Here is a 23,244-nt window from a genome sequence, read left to right on the forward strand (position 1 = left end):
CGCCTGAGCTCTGACAAGTGCCCGGCTGGCGAGCGGCCGCAAGCGGGGGTCTCGGTGTAGGGAGACCTGTCGCTTTCTGAGGAAAGGGCCTGGGAATGCCGACTGGAGGCCGGGAGGGTGAAGGGGAGTCCGAGGCTGGGCTCCGTGAAGCTAACTAAGGTCGGGAAGATGCTTGTTGATGGCTTCTGACCCCGCGCTAGTCCCGGGAACGGAGACAGCTCTTGCAGGAAAGGAGAGAAACACAAGAGATCACTCCCCTGGGACCTGCGCCGCTGCTTCATGTTATTTTCCAGGAGAAAAGTGAAGCATGACTCGGCGGATGTTGGGTTCCAACGCGACCCACCTAATACCGCGCCACCCTCCCAGGTCGCCACCCAGGCACATTCGGAGACTGTCAGGAATGCCCGGCCCGTCAGCTCCACCGGTAGTTCTTCCTCGGTCTTAGGCTCCCTGAGGAAGGACTTATCAATCATTTTGTCGGACAGACAGTTGGAGCTATTTGGATCACACAAATGGTTATTTGACTGTCAATATCCAAAGACAACAAATCCAGCACAGCCCTGGCCGGTGGCTCAATTGGTTGGAGCATCGTCCTGTACACCAAAGGTTTCGGGTTCAATTCCCGTCAGGGCGCACACCCAGGTTGTGGGTTCAGTTCCCGACTGCACTGCGGGAGGCAATCAATAGATGTTTCTCTCCTCCTTCCTCTTCTCTCTCTCTCTCTCTCTCTCGCTCTCTCTCTCTCTCTCTCTCTCTATATATATATATATATACACATATATATATAATCTCCTCAGGCAAGGATGAAAAGAATATATTAGACAGCTTATATTTATAGTTTGTTTTTGTTTTTTTAAGAATCCAGCACAGGGTAAACCTGCTCACGGAGTGCTTTCCTGCTAATAGTAAAGGCTTCTACTGTGCTTCAGGTCCCTCGTTGACCCTCCCTGGGCCATTTTCATTACTGGTCACTTGGTTCAAAACATTTCCATGTTTTATCCAAATATTTGAGTTTTAAACCCATAGCTACTGTGACTTAACTGGCTAATTCCTGCTTACTTCTGGTCTGCAAATGTCACTTCCTCCAGCTGGTCTTCCTCCACCATCTAGACTAGGTTGAGTCAAGGTTATGAGAGCTAGGTGCTGCTCCCCCAGAGCGTCCAATACTTACCTATGGTGGTAAGTTCACTCATTCAATAAGTATTTCCTGTATTGAGTGCCTGCATTGTACCAGGTCCTGTTCTAGTGTTGGGACTATCTATATATATAAAAGCCTAAGTGACTGAACAACCAAATGACCCAACGACCAGTTGCTATGACATGCACTGACCACCAGGGGGCAGATGCTCAACACAGGAGCTGCCCTCTGGTGGTCAGTGCACTCCCACAGCGGGAGCGCCACTCAACTGACCAACCCATCCCAGCAGCCCAACACTCACCCCCTCAGTAGATCTGTAGGTCCAATCTCTGGAGAATGCCAGGCACTGATGGAACAGTGCCGCCAGCACAATCCCTACAGTGCTGCTGGCCTCCTAAAAGTCAGCCTCCGGCACCACGGCCGCTTCCCCTCCCTAGATGCTCTGCAAGGAAGAAACGATATAAAAGTGGCCACCAGGTGGCTCCCGACACCCAGCACAAATGTCAGTGGGATGGATCCCTGGGCAGGCAAGGGCGTCCCACTGCCCACCCGCCATTGCCCCCCCCCAAGGCCAAATGCATCCTGGCCCCACCCCCAACCCCCTTGAGCGAGTGCCAGACACAGGGCTCTCCCGATCATGACTGACTGGGCGCGAGTCCACGGCTGGTGCAGCAGGGCCCGGATGAGCAGGAGCGGCAGGCGGCATTGGACTGCTGGTTTTTGCTTGATCCCCGCAGGCCACCCCAAGGGACCCCACCTGTGCACAATTTCATGCACCGGGCCTCTAGTGTGGAAGTAAGAAAGTCCCTGCTCTCTTGGAGCTTAGGTTCTAGTATAGGGACAACAGGAAATGCACAAATCATATTTTTTTAAATATATATTTCTTTATTGGTTTCAGAGAGGGAGAGGGGAGAGAGAGAAACATCAATGATGAGAGAGAATCATCGATTGGCTGCCTCCTGCACGCCCCCTACTGGGGATCAAGCCCGCAACCCAGGCATGTGTCCTTGGCCGGAATCGAACCTGGGACCCTTCAGTCTGCAGGCTGACGCTCTATCCACTGAGCCAAGCTGGCTAGGGCAAATCGTATTTTTAAAAAATATGTTTTTATTGATTTCAGAGAGGAAGGGAGAGGGAAAGAGAGATAGAAACATCAATGATGAGAGAGAATCACTGACCGGCTGCCTCCTGCATGCCCCCTACTGGGGATCAAGCCCGCAACCCAGGCATGTGTCCTTGGCCGGAATCGAACCTGGGACCCTTCAGTCTGCAGGCTGACGCTCTATCCACTGAACCAAACCAGCTGGGACGCACAAGTTGTATTTTAATATCCTGCAGTAAGTGCCATGGAGAAAAGCAAGACAAGAGGAGACAAGGATTAGGACCATGCTGTTTTTATGTGGGGTGATCCAGGAAGGCTTCTCCAAGGAGACATTTGAACAGGTCTAAACCAAGCAAGGAGGTGAGCCCCTGGGGGCAGAGTGTTCCAGGCAGAGGAGACAGCAAATCCAAGGTCCTTGTGTGACTTTCTCCCTGAGAGGGTCTTCCTCATTAAACTCACTGAGGGGTTGGTGGCACCTGGCAGCAGGGGCTTTAACATGTGGAACAGATGGATGAATGATAGTTACTCTTCCCACCTATACACAGCTTTTTGCATTTGTTTCTTCTTTTATCTGGAATGTCCTTTCTACCTACCAAAGTACCTCCCTTTTTTTAAACATCCCCCCAATTTGGCAACGTTGTTAAGCCTGTCTGGCTTGAGCCCCTGGCCTCAGCACAATCCCATGCTGTGGCCAAGGCACCTTTGGGCACTGCAAGAGTGGGTGTAGTGAGGTCACTCTTGGGTGGGCTCCTGAGACGATGAGCACTCCCACTTGGAGACCAAGAGGCAACTGCACATTATAAAACAACGTGATCCTATGTTTGGATCAAGCTCCTTTCTCCGTCAGCCCCCAGGGGAAAGAGGCAATCTGTCCTTTCCAACTGCCCCTTCAGTACCTGTACACAGAAGAGCCTGTGGTGTTCATCTTACAGGATTCCTAATTGTGGCAACTGAGCACATTTGCCATGTATGTCTAGCAGCTCCTGTGAGGACAGCCTTTATTACATACTAGAGACCTGGTGCACAAAATGTGTGCACTGGGGTGGGGGGTTCCCTCAGCCCGGCCTGCACCCTCTCGCAGTCCAGGAGCCCTTGGGGGATGTCCGACAGACGGCTTAGTCGGACATCCTTAGCACTGCTGCGGAGGCGGGAGAGGCTCCCGCCACCACCGCTGCGCTTGCCAGCCTTGAGCCCAGCTTCTGGCTGAGCAGCGCTCCCCCTTGGGAGCGCACTGACCACCAGGGGGCAGCTCCTGCGCTGAGCGTCTGCCCCCTGGTGGTCAGTGCGCGTCATAGCAACCAGTCATTCTGCTGTTCGGTTGATTTGCATTAGCCTTTTATTATATAGGATATATTTAAAATTACATTGCTGCTGCTTTTTCACTGTGAAACAATCCCAGAATACTTGTCTCTTGCCCTCACATAGTGACAGCCAATCACAATCACTTCTATTTCTATGACAGGTACCGAATACTGACTGGACTTAAATAGGGAAATTGTAGACGCACCAAGATTTCATATTTCATTTTTTTATTACCGATCAAAAATAAATTCCATATATTGTTTAGCAAATATTATCATTGTTTTGTGACAAAAGACACAAGAGTCATAACAACAAAACTCCCCGAGAGTCAAACTCATAACAATGCCAAAATAAATCACAAATATATACAAATTAAAATCTTATGCAAAATAAATATGTTACTTGCTATGGTGGCTGTGACTTGCCTACCCATTTGGAGGCCATCCCTCACACAGGAAGACAGGTAGGGATGGGCCAATTCCAGGGTAGAGCTCAGCCCAGGAACCGGAAGTTGGAATAGGAAGTGAAAAATTGCACTGGGAGGAGGAAGTCATCGGACCAGTAATATTTGGAAATAATTACGACCCTTTGCAAGAAGTGATTATAAATGGGGAAGGGAAGGGAAGAACGGGGGAGGAGGGAACAACTGTTGGTAGTAACCGTGTGTGCAAAGAGGTAGCGTGGAAGTGTGCGTACCCGCTTTTACTTCACACACACTCACTTGGTTCAGGCCAACGTGCTTGGCCCTGCCTGGCACTCAGGTCTCAAAAACACGCTTTGCAAGCTTCCATGTGGACTCAGAAAGCAAGCTGTGCGTGCAGAAAACTAATGGGTTTCCCCACAGGGAACAAAAAGGTCCAGTGTCTTTTTTTCCTTCTGGCTGAGAATCCATGGGTATCACCACCTTCTCTCCAAACTTTAAGGAATAGATTCTGTGACTGGTCAGGGGTAGGTACACTTGGTGCAAGACATTTCCTGGTCTCAAGACTTAGGGCTCTCCAGGCACCTGAAGAGCAGAGCCCTTTAGGAAAGGAGCGAATAGACAATACTCAGGGGGAGGCCTGCAGAGTCTCCCCCACCTGATCTTGGGCAACTGTTCCACCCGACAAAAGGGCCAACACGGACCTTGGTCCCGCAGCCTCCCCAGCAGTGGGAAGCCTGGAGCTGTGCAGCAGGGCCTGACTCTGCCCCAGGGAAAGGTGCTGGGGCAGGACTTCCTGTGGGCGTGGAGCTCTGTACCACCAGCTTCAGCACAGGACAAGATGACGTCCCACACCAGGATCACGGAGCGGGGGGGAAACGTGACCACCAGTTGTGTGCCCTGGAGGCTGAAACCTTTCCCGGGTTATGAAAGTGTGTAAATAGGCAGGTAAGCCTCAGCCACGGAGAGAGGGCGTGGAGAACCTGCTCAGGTTGCTTCCTCCACATCCTCTGTTCTCAATCCCCAAGAGATCTCGGGGTTTAGATTGGAAGTAGGGAGCCTGGAAAGCAGAGTTCAAGGGTCAGACTGGACTTTGGTTGTGGGGTGGGAAGGGGATGGTATTACTTGCTAACAATGCAAATACTTGTGACTAGATTCCCTCCTAGAACCAAGAGGAGTATTGCAGACAAGTCACCTCTAATGTAGATGCTGTCCCAACCCACGGGAAAGCCTTTGGTAAAGAGAGGGCAGCCTGGGGAGCAGGGGGAGCAATCCGAAAGGTGGGAGACACTGCCTAACGCGTCAAGTCAGCCCCATTACAAGGGAACAGCTGTCCAAAGGGGTAGATATGAGGCAAAACAATGGGGCCAGGGTTGAGAGTCCCAGTGGCCCCCACCAGGAGAGCCCATCAGCAGAGTTTCAGAAATTCCTGGATCCAGCGAGTGACAGGAGCAGGGCTACTCCGCTGTAGCTGGAAGTATAATGCCCCTGATCACAGCTCCCCAGAATCCCTTGGCCTCGGCGACGTCAGACAAGCCTCAGTGCACATGTCCAGGCAGTTGTTCTCAATGCTATTTGGTTCTTTGCTTCCTGGGAAGCACTGTCTTCCTCCCAAGAGAAAATCTTCCTCCTGCAGCTGCTGGGACCCATCTCTGGAGGACAAGGAGCAGGAAGAGTCGGCTCCCTGAGTCGGGACATAGCCAGGTTGTGGCTGGGAGCAGATTATGGCTATTGCTTCCCGGGGTGAGAAACCCCTTCCAAAGTTTTTGTGGGGAAAAAAATTTTTTTTAAATAAAATCCTTAACCCTGTCTTCCCTTCCCCATTCCCTTCCCCAAATGATATTTCAAAAGAGGAGCAATAAGCCTAGTTTAGAAACTCTCCAGTACAAAATCCGCCTTGTGGTGGTTACTCGCCACCCACAGTCCAGGGCTAGGCAGCCGCTACTTCCGAGCTGCTCACAGGTCCCTGTCAGAGGCCAGCTTCCCCACAGGCTGGGGGCCACCTGGCTGCTCAGGAAGGTAGGCCATCGGCACCCCGTCTGGCCTGACAGGCTCCTTCTCTTCAGGTGGGCCCACTGGAGCGGCCCCCGCGGAGCGGGCGGGGGGCCCCGGGCCCTCCTGTCAGATGGCGCTCTCGGGGGAAGCTCTGTGCAGCGTGGCGTTGCGCTCGTTGAGCAGAGTTGTGGTCTCGTCCACCACAGGCAGCTCAGGCTTCTCCGCCAGGTTCTCCGTGCAGATGGTGCACCCGTCCAGGGGAAACTGAGGGCTGGTCTCCATCCGTGAGGCCAGCAGCCCATTCTGGTACTGTTGGCGGGTGATCTGCAAGAGGAGCAATGAGTCAGTAAGAGCAGGAGCAGGGAGGCCAATCACACCAGTGACCCGGGGAAGCAGAGCCGGCAGGATGGAGGCTGCAAGTCCAGGTGCGAGGATGTGACCAGGGGGAGTCTCCGGAAACCTGTCACAAGAGTCAGCAGCAGGAGCAAGAAGGACTCTCACGTGGGCCCTGTGTTCCGGGTGGCGGGGGAAAGAAAGAGTTGCTGATTCCTGAGGCAGTGATCCAAACGCCAGACCGAGCTAGGGGAGCACTCACCTTAATATACTGCAGGTCCATGAGCGCCCGGACACTGAAGTCAGAGATGTACTGGCCCAGGACAGAGCTGCCAAGCTGGTTGCTGCTGCCTGCCAAGGGGGCTGGGCTCGAGAGGTCTGTGCGGTCCGGGCAACTGAGGGAGGCCGAGCGGCTCAGGCAGGTGGGGTGCGATGGGGAGCGGTCTGTGGGGAGAAAGAGGCTGTCAGGCCCCGACAGGCACCACCTCCTGGCTAGCCCTGTCCCATGATGCCAGGGGATGCTACCCCCACTGGGAATGGAAACACTTGTTAAGGACAGTCAGAAGCTTTAACCTCATCAAAGCAAACGAGTTAGTTTGTTTAGCAGTGTTGTGCAATAACTATTAAAAAGTCTAACAAAACAGAAAACAAAAACCAAAGACTCAAAAGTTTATGGCTACAAAACCCTAACAACTGATCAGTCCAGGGCAGCACGATGGTTACCCTCGTGTGGCGGCCGCTCTCATCTCAGCGACAGCTCATGTCAATGGACACAAACCGCATACCTTTAAATTATATTAAGAGAAAAATTACATAATTTGCCCTCTCATCTCTCTCATACACACACCCTCAACATGACACCCTGCTCATAACTAAAAATGCTCTTAAGACGTCAAATATTTGTTCTGCACATGACCTGTTCTGTGTGGACAGTCCTACCCACTGTCTGCTGAGCCCCAGCCTGACCGGGGGCAGGGGCAGCACATTCCTTCCCCAGGAACTAGAGGCCCCAGATCGCCAGGCTTCCCATCCCAGCTAGTGCCAGTCCCCCTCCCGGGAGGCAAAGCCTGGGCAGTGTTGGCGGTGCCTCTTCCCGCCACCAGGCAGCAGAGGCCTCATTCCGTGGACTAACCAGGGGAGCGGGATGACTCAACCTCAAATGAGGAACACACTCCTTACTTTGAAAAAGAAACTGCACACATTATTGTGCTCTTATTTTTTTGAATATTTATAAGGCAATGAAATCCACAAAGAAGTTAATTGTGAAGGCATGCTGGCTTGTTTCAAACAAACAGGAAATAGACTAAGCTGATATGCTTAGTTAAGGACTAAGTTACTAACTAACTACTGAGTTAGCCGTTCTAACAAATAGCTCAGTGAAGAGAGCAAACATCGGGTGACTGAATGACCAATGGAGCTTTGAGCAAGTGAGGCTGCATCAGTAATGCACCATCTTTGAGCTTCAGTCAGAAAACAAGGAAAATATAGTCTGGATATTCTACAATTGGGTAGTGTACAACCGTTAGAGCAGGGAGGGGGAAACTTTTTCTGCCAAGGGCCATTTGAATATTTATAACATCATTCAAGGGCCATATAAAATTACCAACTTAAAAATTAGCCTGCTATATTAGCCTAAATACTTAATTAACTCACCCCTAATGCCTTGGCAGGGCCAGACCAAATGGTTTCACAGGACGTCGATGGCCCAAGGGCAGGACATTCCCCACCCCTGCATTAGAGGATCATGTGCATGTATCACTTATTCTAAACTAAGTAACACCTCGGATTAAGTTCTAGAAGAAAACAAATACTGGGGAGAGCAACCTTTCACATTAATGGGAGCATTTGAGATCTTGCTTCCTGGCAACTGTTATCAGTTTAGTTCAGATAAACTCTTACAAAAACTAAAAAAACCCCAAAAAACACACACACAAAAACACTTAACATTAATTAATTATTTGCTTTTAATTAATGCTTATTAACATGCCAGAACAGGAAATTAATTTAAAACCAACACAGATTGGTGACATGGCCTATTAAAAATAGAGGTCCTGCCCTAACCGGTTTGGCTCAGTGGATAGAGCGTCGGCCTGTGGACTGAAGGGTCCCAGGTTCGATTCCGGTCAAGGGCATGTACCTTGGTTGTGGGCACATCCCCAGTAGGAGGTGTGCAGGAGGCAGCTGATCGATGTTTCTCTCTCATCGATGTTTCTAACTCTCTATCCCTCTCCCTTCCTCTCTGTAAAAAATCAATAAAATATATTTTAAAAAATAAACACTATAGAGACTTATGAACTACCACAGTATCTATCTTCCAGATTTCCACACCCACTAAAAAAAAAAAAAGAGGTCCTAAAGAAAAGTACAACAAAATATGAAGCATCTGTTTCTGAATAATGAAATTATAATACTTATTAATTTTCTTTTTTCCCCTATGACCTATGTTACTTTTATGATTAAAACAAAGCAATATGTGTAACAAAAATGGAATTTTTTTATTTGGTAATTCTACTTCTAAAAGAATATTCTAAGGATATAATCTCAAACACAGATGACATTTTTCATAGAGGTTTATGTCATGGTATTATTTAGCATATAGACCCCCATGAATATGCATAAAGGGAATAACAAATGAAGGCACATCTGCCTGGTGAACTCTGTGTAGCTCTAACAAGAAAGCTTATGGAAAAGCATCTCTGTTCCCATATTACATAAAAACATCAGGATTCAAACCCTGTATGCACAAACTCCTGGCCATATGTGAAACAAGAAAGTGCAGAAGAGGCAGAGGGAGGCTGGTCAGTGAAGGCCAAACGGCCCATCTGCTCTCATCAGACACCCCCTGCTCAGAGCCATTACCGACTTCCTGCTTCCCATCACAGCCAAAAGTTTGTTGTGTTTGAAAGGGACCAGTGACTTCTCAGTCACCTTTAACATTTTTTTAGAAGAGGATCAATAGTAAAGTGTGCTTTGGTGCAGTTTAGAAGAAAAAACCAGATGCAGGAATATAAAGTGGGAAACAGCTGCCTGCAGTGCTAGGCTTTCTGGCCTGTGGAGGCTCAGGAGCTGCTCTAGGTTACGCACTGAGCCTGGAGCTCTTAACTTCCTCAGGGCTCACCGGGCCAGGCCAGGGCTCTGGTGACAAGGCCAGCACCTCCCGCCACCATCTGCTGCCTTGGATCATGGGGGACAGGGATGCTGCCAGTGAGTAGGAATCAGTCTGGCCAGCACGTGCGTGCGTGCGTGCGTGCGTGCACACACACACCTCCTCAAAGACTGAAGAACCTTCAGGAACCTCTTCCAGGACCAGGGCAGCCAGGCCAGGGCTCTGGTGACAAGGCCAGCACCTCCCGCCACCATCTGCTGCCTTGGATCATGGGGGACAGGGATGCTGCCAGTGAGTAGGAGTCAGTCTGGCCAGCACGTGCGTGCGTGCGTGCGTGCGTGCGTGCGTGCACACACACACCTCCTCAAAGACTGAAGAACCTTCAGGAACCTCTTCCAGGACCAGGGCAAAGCCATCCAGTAACTGAGCTCTAGGCCAAGCTGGCTCTCAAGTGTGAACAGGTGGGGAGCCCCAGTGCCTACTGGGACAGGTTAATGCAGCTGTGGTGTGTGGGCTCAGGCGACAGGTGGCAGTGCAATATTCTCCGCCATGCCATGTTACCTGAGAGCCAGGAGAGCAGGGAGTTCTGCTTGCCAGGCGGACACCCGACCTGGGATGAAGGCACTGGAGCAAAAGAGGAAAAGGTCAGTGCTGGGTGAGGTCCAGGTCAGGAGGCAGGACATGGAGCCACAGGAATGGGCTGGAGAAGCAGACCTGCTGTCCAGGCTCCCTTGGGCAGTGAGGGGCTCAGTGGGAAAGGAGACACGGCTTTGACAGGGGGCAGACTCACGAGCCCTGCTCAGAGAAGGGCAGGTGCTGGCAGAGGCGCCCAGAGCTCCCACAGTGAATGCAGAGCCCAGAGACATCCCTTTCCCTTCCGGCCACTCCAGTGGGAACTGAGAGCCTCCAGGTCAAGGGACAGAGCGCAGGACCATGACCCTGGCCCCTGAGGCACTCGGGGCAGAGAGTGCCTGGAGGAAATGTCCCATGACTGAGTATCCTTCTGAACAAGGTTTCCCCAGGCTGGACGCTGAGCAGTCCTCCCAGGGCCGCCAGTCCGAAATCCGGGTCCAGAGCCTGGCTCCTCCTCTCCACTCCCCTCCCCTCCCTCACAGGCCGGCTCGTGCTGGCGGGGGCAGAGCTGTGTCCATAGGCATGGGTGCCCTGGCCCCCCATACGGGGTCCTCTTTGTCAAAGGAAAACAACAGGCACAGCCGAGGCTCCCAGAAGCTACAGCACCTGCCTCATCTGTGGCCTGTCCCCCGGCACCAAAGTGGACTTCCACTCTCCAGCCCACAGCCACCCAGGCCCCTCTCGTGGTTGGGGGGTGTGTCCCACGATGAGTGAGGAGCTGTGCTGGCCCCTTTGGCAAGGGGCACCTGAGCTACCCAGGACTGGGGAAGCAGAGGGTACTGGGGTGGCCAGAGAGGTCCTTCCTTGGTCTTGCCATAACCTCTCTTGGAGGTGGTCCAGTACCCTCTTTGCCCCAAGTCCCTTTATTCCATCACAACCAACCCTTAACCAAGAGGCAGTGGCTAAGCCATGAGAAACCAAACCTGCCTGCAACCTGCCCTGGCCTGGCTCCCAACTTCAGGCACTTTGGACGCTTCACCCAATCCCTTGGTTGCCCTCTCCCAGGCTTCATAGGCAAGACCCACAGCCTCCCTCCACATGCCCACTCTCTCAACTCCCCGCCTGCCGTGATGGCTCGTAAGGGTCACCATGGCCCGTGGGCCCACTGGCCCATTCTACTCTCAAAGGCCATCGACAGCTTCCTGCTTCCTATCACAGCCATACACCATTGACTTTCTGGGACTCCCCGACTCATCCTTACTCCCAGTCTTCCTCCCCTCTGGCAGGCAGGCCTCCCCACCATCTCAGGACACACTTTCGGCTCCCTCCAGGCTTTTGCTCAGAATCCCACCCACCCCACTCCATCCTCTGAATCATTGCTCTTCCAGGCCACCTCCTCTAGGCCCAGACCTCACAGGTCTCCCTCTCCTCGAAACACCGAAGTTATGAGCCATCTCAATGCCAAGGAGCTGGGGCCACTCACTGCCGCCCCCACTCCAGGCCGCCGGAGTGCAGCCAGTGCAGCCCAGCCACTCACCAGTGGTTAACGAGGACAGCGCCATGGTCCCGTAGTAGGAGAAGGCACCCGTCTCAAACTTCATGTTCTCCTTCCCAGCCTCCACCTCCACCTTCCCCTGAAAGAACACAGGGTTAGGGTTATAGAGTGAAAAGCAAAAAACAACAAAAAGATGAGGCAAGAGGGAGACATGAGGGGTGATGGCACCGTGAGCTGCTCGGAAGAGGATGGGCGATGGGGAGCCCAGGCCCAGAGCAGGCCACACAGTCTCGGGGCAGGAAAGCCCTGCACCCCACATTTCACAGTGAGGCAAGCAGGTGTGGGCAGGCTCACCTGCAGGATGAGGATGAAGTAGTCGGCCGGCTTGTTCCGGGTGTACAGATAGTGGTGCACATAGTATTTGTTGTGCTCGTCAAACTTGAGTTCCTGAATGACGTCTGGGTACTTGAGCAGCCGAAGCAGGATCTTCTCTGATATCAGAGCAGGGCTGAACTGGGGGACTTCTGCAGGGGAGAGGGAGACTGCACATGAGACCCGTCGCTGCAGTACAGGGACAGCTCCCTCACTGCCAGGCTCTTCCCTTCGGTTCTGAGAAAAGGGAGAGCCCTGGGGTCCACACTGGTCAGACTGGAGTCTGTTGGCCTTGAATGGTAGCTCCTGCACTACCCGGGCATGATCTTGGGCAATTACTTAACCTGTATATCAGTTTGCTCATCTGTAAAGTGGGGGTTAAAAACTTCAGAGTGGTTGTGAGGTTAAACAGAATAATACATGTAAAGCACTTAGACACATCCTTGGCATAAGGAAAGTGCTTGATGATTGTTATCATCATCGATATCATCCATACCCTGGCAGAAAAAATAAAGGAGAAGGAATTACTGAAGTCTGACTGGGATAGGGGGAGGGAGTAGGCAGGTGTCTTTCTAATCCATCGCCCAGGCCCCCAAGGGAGCTGTGAATCAGGGGTGAGAAGAGCTATGACATTGATTTACAGGTCAAGTCCGGTACATGAGGCAGAGGGGAGGCGGGAGAGACAAGGACAGAGCTAGATGCAGGCTCCTCAGAGGGGATGAGCCAGGCAAGGGCCGTGCGCTGTACCTGGGCAGGCCCACACCACATGCAAGAGCCTCCTTCTCCCTCCCACTCCACAAGCCTCGATGGGCCTATCTCAGGTTCTCCTGAGGCTTATTTTCAAAACTAACTTGATACTTTCTAGAAGTCTGCAATAGGGGAAGCAAATCACAGGGCATGTCCAGGTGGGAGCTGCCTCGCCCCCTCCAGAGGCAGCTGGGTTTCCCTGCACCTTGCATCTGTGTAGCCTCATCCCAGGAGAGGAGTAGCTAGAGGCCCAGTCCTTCTCCCTTGTGACTGTCCCACCAACAATGAAGGCCATCCTCTCGCTCTTACCCGTGGACAGAAAGCGGTGAGCAGCCAGGAGTAGCTGAGGTGAAATTTTCACCTTGAGTTCATTGTCAGTATCCTTGAAGGCTGAGAAGTCCCGTTTGTTCTTCTCAGATACCCGTTTCCGGCTTCGGTTGTCAGCTGCAAGTGAATGAACTGGAGCTGAGCACGCTGTCCCCACAATGGACTCGGGAACAGACTGGAACCTGTCCACCAGCTGCCGGCTCTGCCGTCCCTCCCTCCACACAGAACCTGCAGTGCCTGGGCCAGGGCAAGTCCCCGGGCTGATGCTGAGCCACAGAAGCCAAGAGGAACCAAGCAGCCTCCGGTCCCTGCTCCAAGCAATATGCTCCCAGGTCGTGCGGGCCTGTGTCCCTGCACGGTGGCCTTCCCGCCCAGGCCAGCAGACGTCAGGCCTGAGCGGGAAAGGGACTCTGAGCCTGTGGGGGGTGCACTCACTGTACATATCGGACTCGTCCAGGATCTCGGACTTGATGATCTCCTCAATGACGTCCTCCAGGGTGACCAGGCCCAGGACCTCGTAGAAGGGGTCACCTTCCCCCTCGTTGTTCACCTTCTGCACGATGGCCAGGTGGGACTTCCCTGGGGGACAACGCAATGAGTCAGACAAGAGCAAAGGGACCAATCATGAGACTCCTCCACCAAAATGTTAACACACCTGAGTCATTGGGGTGGGGTCAGGGGTAGTTTTTTCCCCTTTTCTATATTTCCTGTAGTTTCTATTGCAAACAGATACTGCTTTTATGAAAAGGAAAACCAGAAGTATTTTTTACTGTCAAGGCATTACGGACCATTGGCTTAAATAGAATGAAAAGGGCAAGGCCCTCCTGGGGAGGGGAAGACCCACACTGACAACTTGTGGACAGAGAAGCCATATGTCATAGGCAGGCAAGTGCCAGCTGGACACGGGCTCAGAGGACACCCACCTTCCCTAGCTTCAAGGGCCATTCACAATACCTCCCCCAGCTCCTTGGCAGAGCCTCCCCCCCCCCCCCCCCCCCACACTGTCCAAGGCAAAGGCTCTGCATTCCCAAAACCATTAACAAATTAGCCCGGTATAATTAGGCCAGGCAGGCACTGTAATTAGAGAAAGGCCACCCTTTCGACCTAAAGCAAGAGAAAGATAGAAAGGGGTTTGGGGGAAACCTTCCACAGAAGCTTTGTGGGTGCCTGGGTGCCCTCCTGGCTCCCCCACCCCTGCTCTTGTGCCCCAAAACCCAGTGTGTGACAACAGGAGACCCCCCAGAGGGGCCTGGCCCACACTCCGGGGTGAACAAGGTGTGCCCCACACAGGGGGACACAGATTTGCAGCAGCCTCAGGGAGAAAGCCCTGGGAGAGCTGTGAAGGTCAAGTCAGATTTCTCACAGATTCCCCTTCACAATCCAGTCTTAGGGCCTCACTCCAGATCCTTAGGCCACAGCAAACCCACCAGGCCCAGCATGCGCCCTTCAGAGCTCCTGGGGGCCTCTTAGGGAGAACAGAGATGCCAGTCCTCACAGCCAGCATTTGGAAAAGCAAATGGAAAGTGCCTGAGCGCACCCGTGTGAAGGGGGAGGACTGTCCTGTGAAACATCCTCGCACACAGTGCTGGTCGTACGGTACCGATCTCCAGCTTGGAGTTGTGGTCAAAACACTTTCAGGACCTTGCTAGACTCGACTAAAGATTCCCCTGTCTTCTAGCGATGAGCCAACGAGAGCAAGTGATCAGCCAGGGCCCTTGAGCAGCAGCAGCCAGGGCCCAGAGCCTGGCCTCCCCACCTGCCAGAGGCTGCCCTGCAGGAGAGCCCTCTAGAAACAGTGCTGAGAGCCGGCGCAGCCAGCTTCGACCAGGTCCTCCGACGGGAACCAGAGTGCAAGCAGGCAGCTTCTATCACCTTCCCGACCGGCATGCTCTAGCGGCTGTGATGCCCAGTGCTGCGGGAGACAGGCAGGCCCTCACAGGGCTCTGGTTGGTGGGCAGGAAAACAGACACATTTCAGGAGGCCGATTTGGCAGCAGGTCTCAAAACCAAGGGTCCCTAACCTTGGCCTCAGAAATTCCACTTGTAGGAACTTACCCTAAGGATGTAATCTTCACTAAAGCAGAAAGACACAAAAGCAAAGTGGTCATCAAAACCTTCTTTTTCACAGCCTCAAACCAGAGACAATCTGAATCAATTGCAACGGAGCAGGAGTGCGGGACAGGGGCTACTGCTGCCTGGGGAGAGGCAGCAGGGCCTGAGGGACGAAATGTGGAATGAAACCCGAGACAGGCCATTAGTGGAAAAGCAGGTGATAGGACTGAATGCATGGTGCCATCTGCCTGCATGGAAATGGGGGTGGAGGGTGAAGAGGGCCTTGAACTATCTGGAAGAGGTAACAGTGGTCATCTTTGGGGGCTTTTGAAGTTGGGGGGGCTAGTATCACTCTATTCACTTCCATATTCTATTTGATGGGCATGTTTCACTTCTATATATTTTTTTTCTATCTATATTTTTTTTGACAAAAATATTAAGGAGTGCCTGGCTGGTGGGGCTCAGTGGTTGAGCGTTGACCTATGAACCAGGAGCTCACAGTTCAATTCCTGGTCAGGGCACATACCCAGGTTGCGGGCTCCATCCCCAGCCGATCAATGATTCTCTCTTATCATTGGTGTTTCTATCCCTCTCTCCCTCTCTCTTCCTCTCTGAAATAGATAAAAATATGTTTTAAAAAATATTAAGGAGAAACACAAAATTAAGGGGAACTGGTAAGAGTCTAGGGTGAGCAAGGCATTGCGGCACAAGGAGCCCAGGAATGGGGTGAGTCTCTGAATGCTGCCCAGTTAGCAGCACCTGCTTATACCCTAGGAATCAGAAACCAGCAGATTCAGCATCAATAATCGGAGAAAATGTCCCCCCACTGAAACCTCCAATCAACCCATGATCAAGGGTTGCACTAGGCTTCACCTAGTGGGTGAAATGCATGGATTTCTTGTGCTGGATTGGGGCCACTCTTTGCCTCCCTGCCTGCTTTCTGAGGCTCCTGTCTGTGGAACCCACTGGTGTGTGTGGCACCCTCTAGTGGCAGCACCATCAAGATGAGTGCCTTGTAGATGTGCTGGCCTGGGGCACTGCCCACTCGCCCCTGCTCTGCATGCTAAAGAGCCTGGCGCACTGGCGCTGACTGTGGCCGGCTGGTTGCGGCCCCACACAAAGGGCTAGTCAGTCACCCTCTGCTGACCCGGCCGTGGGACTCTGGGCTGTGTCTGCCTTTTCTCATTTGTCTGCCCTTCCCAAAGTCAGCAATGCCTGCCAGTGGTGGGGGTCTCGTGCTCAGGCTGCAGTCTTTGGCCAGGGGCCGCTCTCCCTCCTCCGGCAAGCTCCTGGTGTTCTGACCTCAGGCCGGCCCTGTCCTCTTGACTCAGGAGGGCACCTGGTCCCTTGCCTTGTGACTTTATATAAAAACTATATGTCAAGGTATCTCAAATAAATACTTGCAGCCCAGGCCTCTTCTGTGCCCTCCAGACTCCTACTGCTTGCTGACAGCTAGAGCCAAGTGGATGTCTAACACCTAGGACTTACTGTCAAAACCAAGCTCCTGCTCTTCCTCCCAGCCTCCCCATCTCCCTCTCTCCAACTCATCAGCATGGAGAGAAAAAACCCTGCCTCCTCTATTTCTCTACCCTTCTACATCCAACCCTTTCAGCAGACCTGTCGGCTCTGCTTGCAAGAGGCACCCGGAACCCAGCCTCCTCTGGCAGCCTGCACTGCCACTGTCCCATTCTGGGCCACAGGCATCTCCTTCTCACCCGGAGGGTGGGAACAGCCTCTCACCATCTCCCTGCTTCACCCTGAACCCGAGTCCACTCTCAACACAGCACCAAGAGGGACGCCTTACAGGGAAGTCAGGGCGCCTTACGCCTCACTCCACACAGAAGCCACATTCCTCCGTGGCCAGGTCCCAGACACCCCTCATGCTGACCCCTAACCCATCTCCTACTCCTCTCTCCTGTGCTCCGGTCAGTCTCAGCCTCCTTGCTGTCCCTCAAACACCCAAGGCTGCTCCCTTCATCTGGCCGTCCCTCCCCTACACATCTGCTTAGCTCGCCCCACCTTTATGTCTCTGTTCAAATGTCACCCTCCTGGTGAGGGCCTCACTGACAACCACCCCTCCTCTAGCACCCCAATCTGGTCATCAGTTTATTACCTGAAATAAATGATATAACATGCTTACTCACTTTACTTATGGTTTATAGCTCCTCTCCTCTTACTAATTGCGAGTCCATTATAGCAGGGCTTCAGTCTGTATTTCCCAAACATAGAAGACTGTTCAGTAAGTGTTCAGTGAATATTTATGGGGAATGAGTTCATTCACACAGGGAGGCTAGCAGCAAAAGGATTATTTTGAATTTTTGAAATTAAGAAGTTTCTGTAATTCAAAATTACTGTTAACTCATTTACCATCTATATATATAAAAGCCTAAGCGACCATTACGACCGGTTGTTCGGTCGACGGGTCGCTATAACGTGCACTGACCACCAGGGGGAAGATGCTCAATGCAGGAACCGCCCCCTGGTGGTCAGTGCACTCCCACAGCCAACCTCCCATGGCTGGCCAACCTCCCACGGTCCCTCCCCCTGGCCAGTTAGGTGGTCAGTGCGCTCTCACAACCAACCTCCCACGGTCCCTCCCCCTGGCCAGTTAGGTGGTCAGTGTGCTCTCACAGCCAACCTCCCACGGTCCCTTCCCCCAGCCAGCCGCCCTGATCAGCCAGCCAACCTCCCGCGGTCCCTTCCCCCTGACTGGGCTAGATGGCCCTGATCGCCGGCCAGACTGAGGGACCCCACCCGTGCACGATTTCGTGCACCAGGCCTCTAGTTTAAAATGAGAGGATCAACTTAGGACTTACATGTTTATGATTTTCATTGTATGGAATTCAAATCTAACATAGAATTTTATTTTAATGCGTCTCCTCATCTTATTAGTAGTTTCCATCCAACTGGATAACTGGATTTTGGAGGTGGTTGGGATGAGAAAGTAAACATGAAAATTTAAATAATACATCTACCCCGAAAGCTGAGAATCCCACATTTTTTAAAGCAGTCTTTATTTAAAAAAAAAAAAAAAAGACTGAAGAAATATACCTAAATGTTCATATTTGGCTGACCCCTAAAAAATTGCTGACAGTCGACAAAATAAGAATCATACGATTTAACCCAGGGGTCCTCAAACCACGGCCCGCGGGCCACATGCAAATACAAATATTGTATTTGTTCCCGTTTTGTTTTTTTACTTCAAAATAAGATATGTGCAGTGTGCATAGGAATTTGTTCATAGTTTTTTTTAAAACTATAGTCCGGCCCTCCAACGGTCTGAGGGACAGTGAACTGGCCCCTGTTGAAAAAGTTTGAGGACCCCTGATTTAACCTAAAAGTATGGGAAATTAAGAATGGTTTTAGTTTTCTTTTTTTATACTTTTCTGAGTAGAAATTCCAAAATTTCCATAATCAATACCATAAATGTTATAATCAGAAAGGTACACATACATCAAAGTAACTGTTAAAAGACTCTCTTGCTCAGTAGGTGTGGTTCAGTGGTTGAGTGTCGACCTATGAACCAGGAGGTCACATGCCCGGGTTGCCGACTCGAGCCCTAGCAGGGGCGTGCAGGAGGCAGCTGATCAATGATTCTCTCTCATCACTGATGTTTCTCTCTCTCTCTCCCTCTCCCTCTCCGAAATAAATAAAAATATATTAATTTTTTTTTAAAAACTCCCATACTGCTTCCTCTGGGATTTGGGGCTTCCTTAGCCTTTAATTCTAGCACTGCTAAGAACCTGGCTGTGGGAGAGGGGTACCTTGAAGCTGCTGTCCCTTGGTCTCCTCTGGGCCACACCTGGCTGCCAGCTTGCCCACCAAGCCCTTCGTCACCCAGGTTTCCAGCCAGGTCTCCTCCTAGGTTAGAGAACTGCACATGAGGCTTCTAGAAACCCCAGAGGTGCTGGGCAGACCAGACAGCAAGCCCAGGCCTTTTCCACTGCCCTCTCTCACCTGGAACAGGGGGAGGGAGCGAGAGAACCCAGACATGCGTTCAGGGACAACCCTTCGCCTGGCTCAGCCCTGGGTGCCCCAGCTCTTCCTTTCCCGGAACTTGCACGGCTATGCGGCCTGCTTGTGCCACCGGCCGACTGCTGTCCATGTACCGGGAGCAGGCTGAAGCTCGGCCAGGCCTACACTGTGACTTCGCTCCTCTCCATGTCTGCTCACCCTCCTCCCACCCCAAGCCAGGAGCACAGCAGCTGCTCCGGATTCTTTGCTGGATACACATAGGTTGTCTCTGGAAGCCCAGGCCCCAGCCCCTGCTGTGTCCTCCTCCCTCATAAAAAGCTTTATCTTTCAAAGACCATTAGAAGGACACATCACTAGGTACTGGGTTTCAAAGTCTACCGGAGTCCTGTGAGGGCCTTACTCACCAGCTCTGGCTGCTTTTCTCATGGGTTAGATCCAAAGGCCCCAGATCAGACATGGGTTCCACCACCCAAGATGCTGTTATCGGCATCCTCCTTACTGGCCTCCCCGGCAAGTCCCACCTCCCACCATCCCAGGTCCCCAGAACTGGCCCTTAGCTCCCAGGCCCTCCCATCGGGCCCTCCTTTCTCTTCCCTCCACCCTGGCCACAGGTCACAGTAGGATTAAGTGACTATTAATAGTGCTGACCTCAACCAGCAGTAGGAGAGGGCCCAGCCCAGCCAGACGCAGGCAAGGCAGGAGAGGACCCAAGGGGACACAGCAGCAGGCAAAGAATCCTGCACAGCTCTCCCGTCCCACACCCCTCGCTCCCAGATGGGAGGGTGATCTCTGTAGAGGGCCGGGCTGGTCGGGCGAGAGGAAAATGTTTACTCAATGAGCAACTTAAAAGAACACTGAGGAGGTCCTTCATTTTAACATAAATTAATACATATTATCAGACCACAATGCCTGATACAGTAGTACTGGAGAAAACAAGGACATTTTTTCTTCAGGATTTGGTAGTATGTGTCAAAATATAAAATGTGCAGGGACTGGCTGGACTCAGCCAATCTTCCACTTCTAGGAAAAACCTTAATATAAAGGAAGCACCCAAGCCAGTGTGCAAGGTATGCCCAGGGAGATCTGTCCAAGGTAGTTTACAACTGGTACTGCAGCCACTGAAAAAAGAGGCTGAGGCCAGAGATTTAAAGAAATGGTGCTCACCGATTGTATAAAGCAGAAAGTTACAGAATAGAGAGGAGCAATTTATAGTAGTTTTTTATGCTTTAGCTTAATGCATTTTAAAATCAATATGTATTATTTTACTCTTTCCTTTTATAATCAGAAGAGATAAGAACATCTCATTTTGAGAGGGGGAGAAAAGCAATATAGCTCATTGCTGACTTACTAGAAGAAAATGCAATAAAGCATTTCATACTTGGGGTGGTGGAATAAGTATCACTTTCACTTCTTAATCATTTTCCATGTTCTCAAAGTTTCTACAATAAATATATTACTTTATTTTTACATTTTTTGCTCCGTTCACCTCCACTGTGCAGTGTGCCATTGGTGGATGCCAGAATGAACTTAACCCTTTCCCTTCTGCTGCTGGACATAATTATTTCCAGTATTTTCCTACTGTTCCCGTTAAGTCCATCATTTTACCCATGTGAGATGACAATACATTTCAAGATGTATCCAGGTCAAAGGGTTCATGCATTGACAAATCTTTCAGAAGCTTCGCAGTTTACACTCTCACCAGCACAAATTATATTCGGTGCTTCTTGAGCCATTCCTCAACCCCTAGCATGAGGCTAAATATACAGCAGGCCCTCAATAAGTCAGCCATTCAATAAATACCACCAATGAAAAGACTGTATTATCAACTGGTTATGTTTTTAAAGGAAAGAAATAAAAATGGAAGGCAAGACCAAGACAAAAAAGAATAGAGCAAAAATGAGAAGGTGATAGGAGGGTAGCCGCATGGAAAGGAAAAATGGAAAAACAAACATGGCCAAAACAGACAGGGGTCCACGGGGAAAAGGATTCCTACAGACTTCCCGAGAGACCTGCTCACCATTCTGAGCCAGACACCTCCTATGCACACGTAAGAGAGACCTGCTGTCCAGAACCTTTTAGAACAGGGTCTCCGAAGGGGGACTCATCCAACATAAATAAGCAATTTTGCCTTTTGTTTATACACAGGCTGACCAAGAACCCGGTAGGGAAATCCCAGGAATAAAGCAAGCACAAAGGCCTACAAAGGCCCGAGGCCACCCTCTCCACTCCTGCCAGCCCTGGCAATCAGCGTGGGGGAAGCAGTAACCATAGAGTCAGGGCTGAGGGATTGGCCAAAATAATTCAAAATTATTAAGAAAACTATTTGAACCTGGCTAAAGAGGCTCAGTGGAAGAGTGTCAACCTATGAACCAGGAGGTCACGGTTCGATACCTGATCAGGGTACATGCCCAGGTTGCAAGCTCAGTCCCCAGTGGGGAACATGCAGGAGACAGCAGATCAATGATTCTCTCTCATCATTGATGTTCCTGTCTCTCTCTCTCTCCTCTCTGAAATCAATAAAAACATATATTTAAAAAAGAAGAAAACTATTTGAAACCCAGGCTTACAGTCACAGTCGGTACTGACAAATCCCATCATAAGGATATTTTGTGCCTCGTAAAAGGATATAAAGGAAAAAAAAAAGGATATAAAGGATGTGCTAGAGATAATATGAATAGTAACTAATAGCAGACATCTAAAAATTATAGTTATGTCCTAGCCAGTTTGACTCAGTAGATAGAGCGTCGGCCTGTGGACTGAAGGGTTCAAGGTTCGATTCCGATCAAGGGCACAAGCCCGGGTTGCGGGCTTGATCCTCAGTAGAGGGCATGCAAGAGGCAGTCGATCAATGATTCTCTCTCATCATTGATGTTTCTATCTCTCTCTCCCTCTCCCTTCCTCTCTGAAATCAATAAAAATTAAAAAAATAAATTAAAAAATAATAAAAATATATTTTAAAAAATAAATAAAAATTATGGTTATTTCCCTGGCCAGTGTGGTTGATCATTGTTCTGTGCACCAAAAAGCCAGGGCACATACCCAGGTTGCTGGCTCGATTCCAGATTGGGGTGCATGCCAGTGGCAACTGATCAATGTTTCTCTCTCCTCCTCTCCCTTCCTCTCTCTCTAAAAGATAAAAAAACATATTTTTTTTAAAAAGTATGGTTATTTCAGCCCTAACCGGTTTGGCTCAGTGGATGAAGCGTCAGCCTGTGGACTGCAGGGTCCCAGGTTCGATTCTGGTCAAGGGCATGTACCTTGGTTGCGGGCACATCCCCAGTAGGGAGTGTGCAGGAGGCAGCTAATCGATGTTTCTCTCTCATCTATGTTTCTAACTCTCTATCCCTCTCCCCTCCTCTCTGTAGTAAAAAATTAAAATATATATTTTTTAAAAGTATGGTTATTTCATCTTTACCTCTTTAAAAATGTGTTTATTTCATAATACATGTATTAGAAAATAGTACATGTATATAACTACTGAGTGAATGGAGGTACAAATTTTAAAAATGTCTTTAACAAGGTGTATGATCACAGAAGCCTGGAGAGCTCCCTTCACAACAGCCCTGTAAAAATGGCCAGACCTTAGCTGTCTCTATCCCCAGTAGACACCTGGGTGTCCCCTTCAAGGCACACCTCCTCCCAGCTACAGAGCAGTTGGGGTGAACAAGGGGTGAGCATATTGTGGTGAGCAGGGCCCAGGTGCTGCCCAGGTGCCTCAAGTATGATTGACCCCACTCTTCACAGGAGGAAACTGAGGCCCAGAGAAGTCCTGTCTAGGACCAACCAAGGAGGGGTGAGCAAGCTGGGATTCAGAAATGGAACTTCTCTAAACAGCTTTCTTTTAACCAGAATGCCCAGAGCATAAAACTGTTGACAGAAGAGAAACCAAGATGCCGGCATAGGTAAACACCGGAAATTGCTGCCTCGCACAACCACTTCAAAAATACAACTAAAAGACAAAACGAACATCATCCAGAACCACAGGAAGGCTGGCTGAGTGGAAATTCTACAACTAGAAGGAAAGAGAAAAGCACGCTGAGACTCAGAGGAGGTGCGGAAGGTACGGAGGCGTGCGGAAAGGGCTGGCAGCTGAGGACGTGGCGCACGTGGAAAGGGCTGGCAGCTGAGGACGCTGTTGTCTTTTTCAATCGGGAGGGAGTCTCAAGCTCCCGACTGCTCTGAACTCCAGTTCCAGGTGAGTCTCTGGGGACCCAGACTCATACGGGAGAAACTGGACTGTCTGGCATCAGTCAGAACTTGAGGGCGGCTTTCTCTCAGAGGTGCTTGCAGCGATTACCAGGACACTG

The 23,244-nt window shown here is 50.9% G+C and overlaps 2 protein-coding genes across 2 annotated transcripts in view; both read right to left on the minus strand.

Annotated features, from left to right (window-relative positions):
* Positions 1-1,106, minus strand: part of CNNM3 (cyclin and CBS domain divalent metal cation transport mediator 3) — a 19,879-nt gene extending 18,773 nt beyond the window's left edge. The window contains exons 1-2 of the mRNA XM_005862246.2: positions 1,060-1,106; positions 351-495 (exon numbers count right to left, since the gene is read on the minus strand). Of these exons, the coding sequence (XP_005862308.1) occupies positions 351-495; positions 1,060-1,106 (192 nt within the window). The remainder of the gene's footprint in view (positions 1-350; positions 496-1,059) is intronic.
* Positions 1,107-3,558: 2,452 nt separating this feature from the next.
* The window catches only part of CNNM4 (cyclin and CBS domain divalent metal cation transport mediator 4), a 65,645-nt gene continuing 45,959 nt past the window's right edge, over positions 3,559-23,244 (minus strand). Inside the window, exons 4-10 of the mRNA XM_005862223.2 lie at positions 13,347-13,490; positions 12,894-13,028; positions 11,820-11,989; positions 11,508-11,604; positions 9,959-10,021; positions 6,554-6,735; positions 3,559-6,282 (exon numbers count right to left, since the gene is read on the minus strand). Of these exons, the coding sequence (XP_005862285.1) occupies positions 6,085-6,282; positions 6,554-6,735; positions 9,959-10,021; positions 11,508-11,604; positions 11,820-11,989; positions 12,894-13,028; positions 13,347-13,490 (989 nt within the window). The 3' untranslated portion in view covers positions 3,559-6,084. The remainder of the gene's footprint in view (positions 6,283-6,553; positions 6,736-9,958; positions 10,022-11,507; positions 11,605-11,819; positions 11,990-12,893; positions 13,029-13,346; positions 13,491-23,244) is intronic.

Source organism: Myotis brandtii, unplaced genomic scaffold, assembly GCF_000412655.1.
Source record: "Myotis brandtii unplaced genomic scaffold, ASM41265v1 scaffold1612, whole genome shotgun sequence".
NCBI lineage: Eukaryota > Metazoa > Chordata > Mammalia > Chiroptera > Vespertilionidae > Myotis > Myotis brandtii.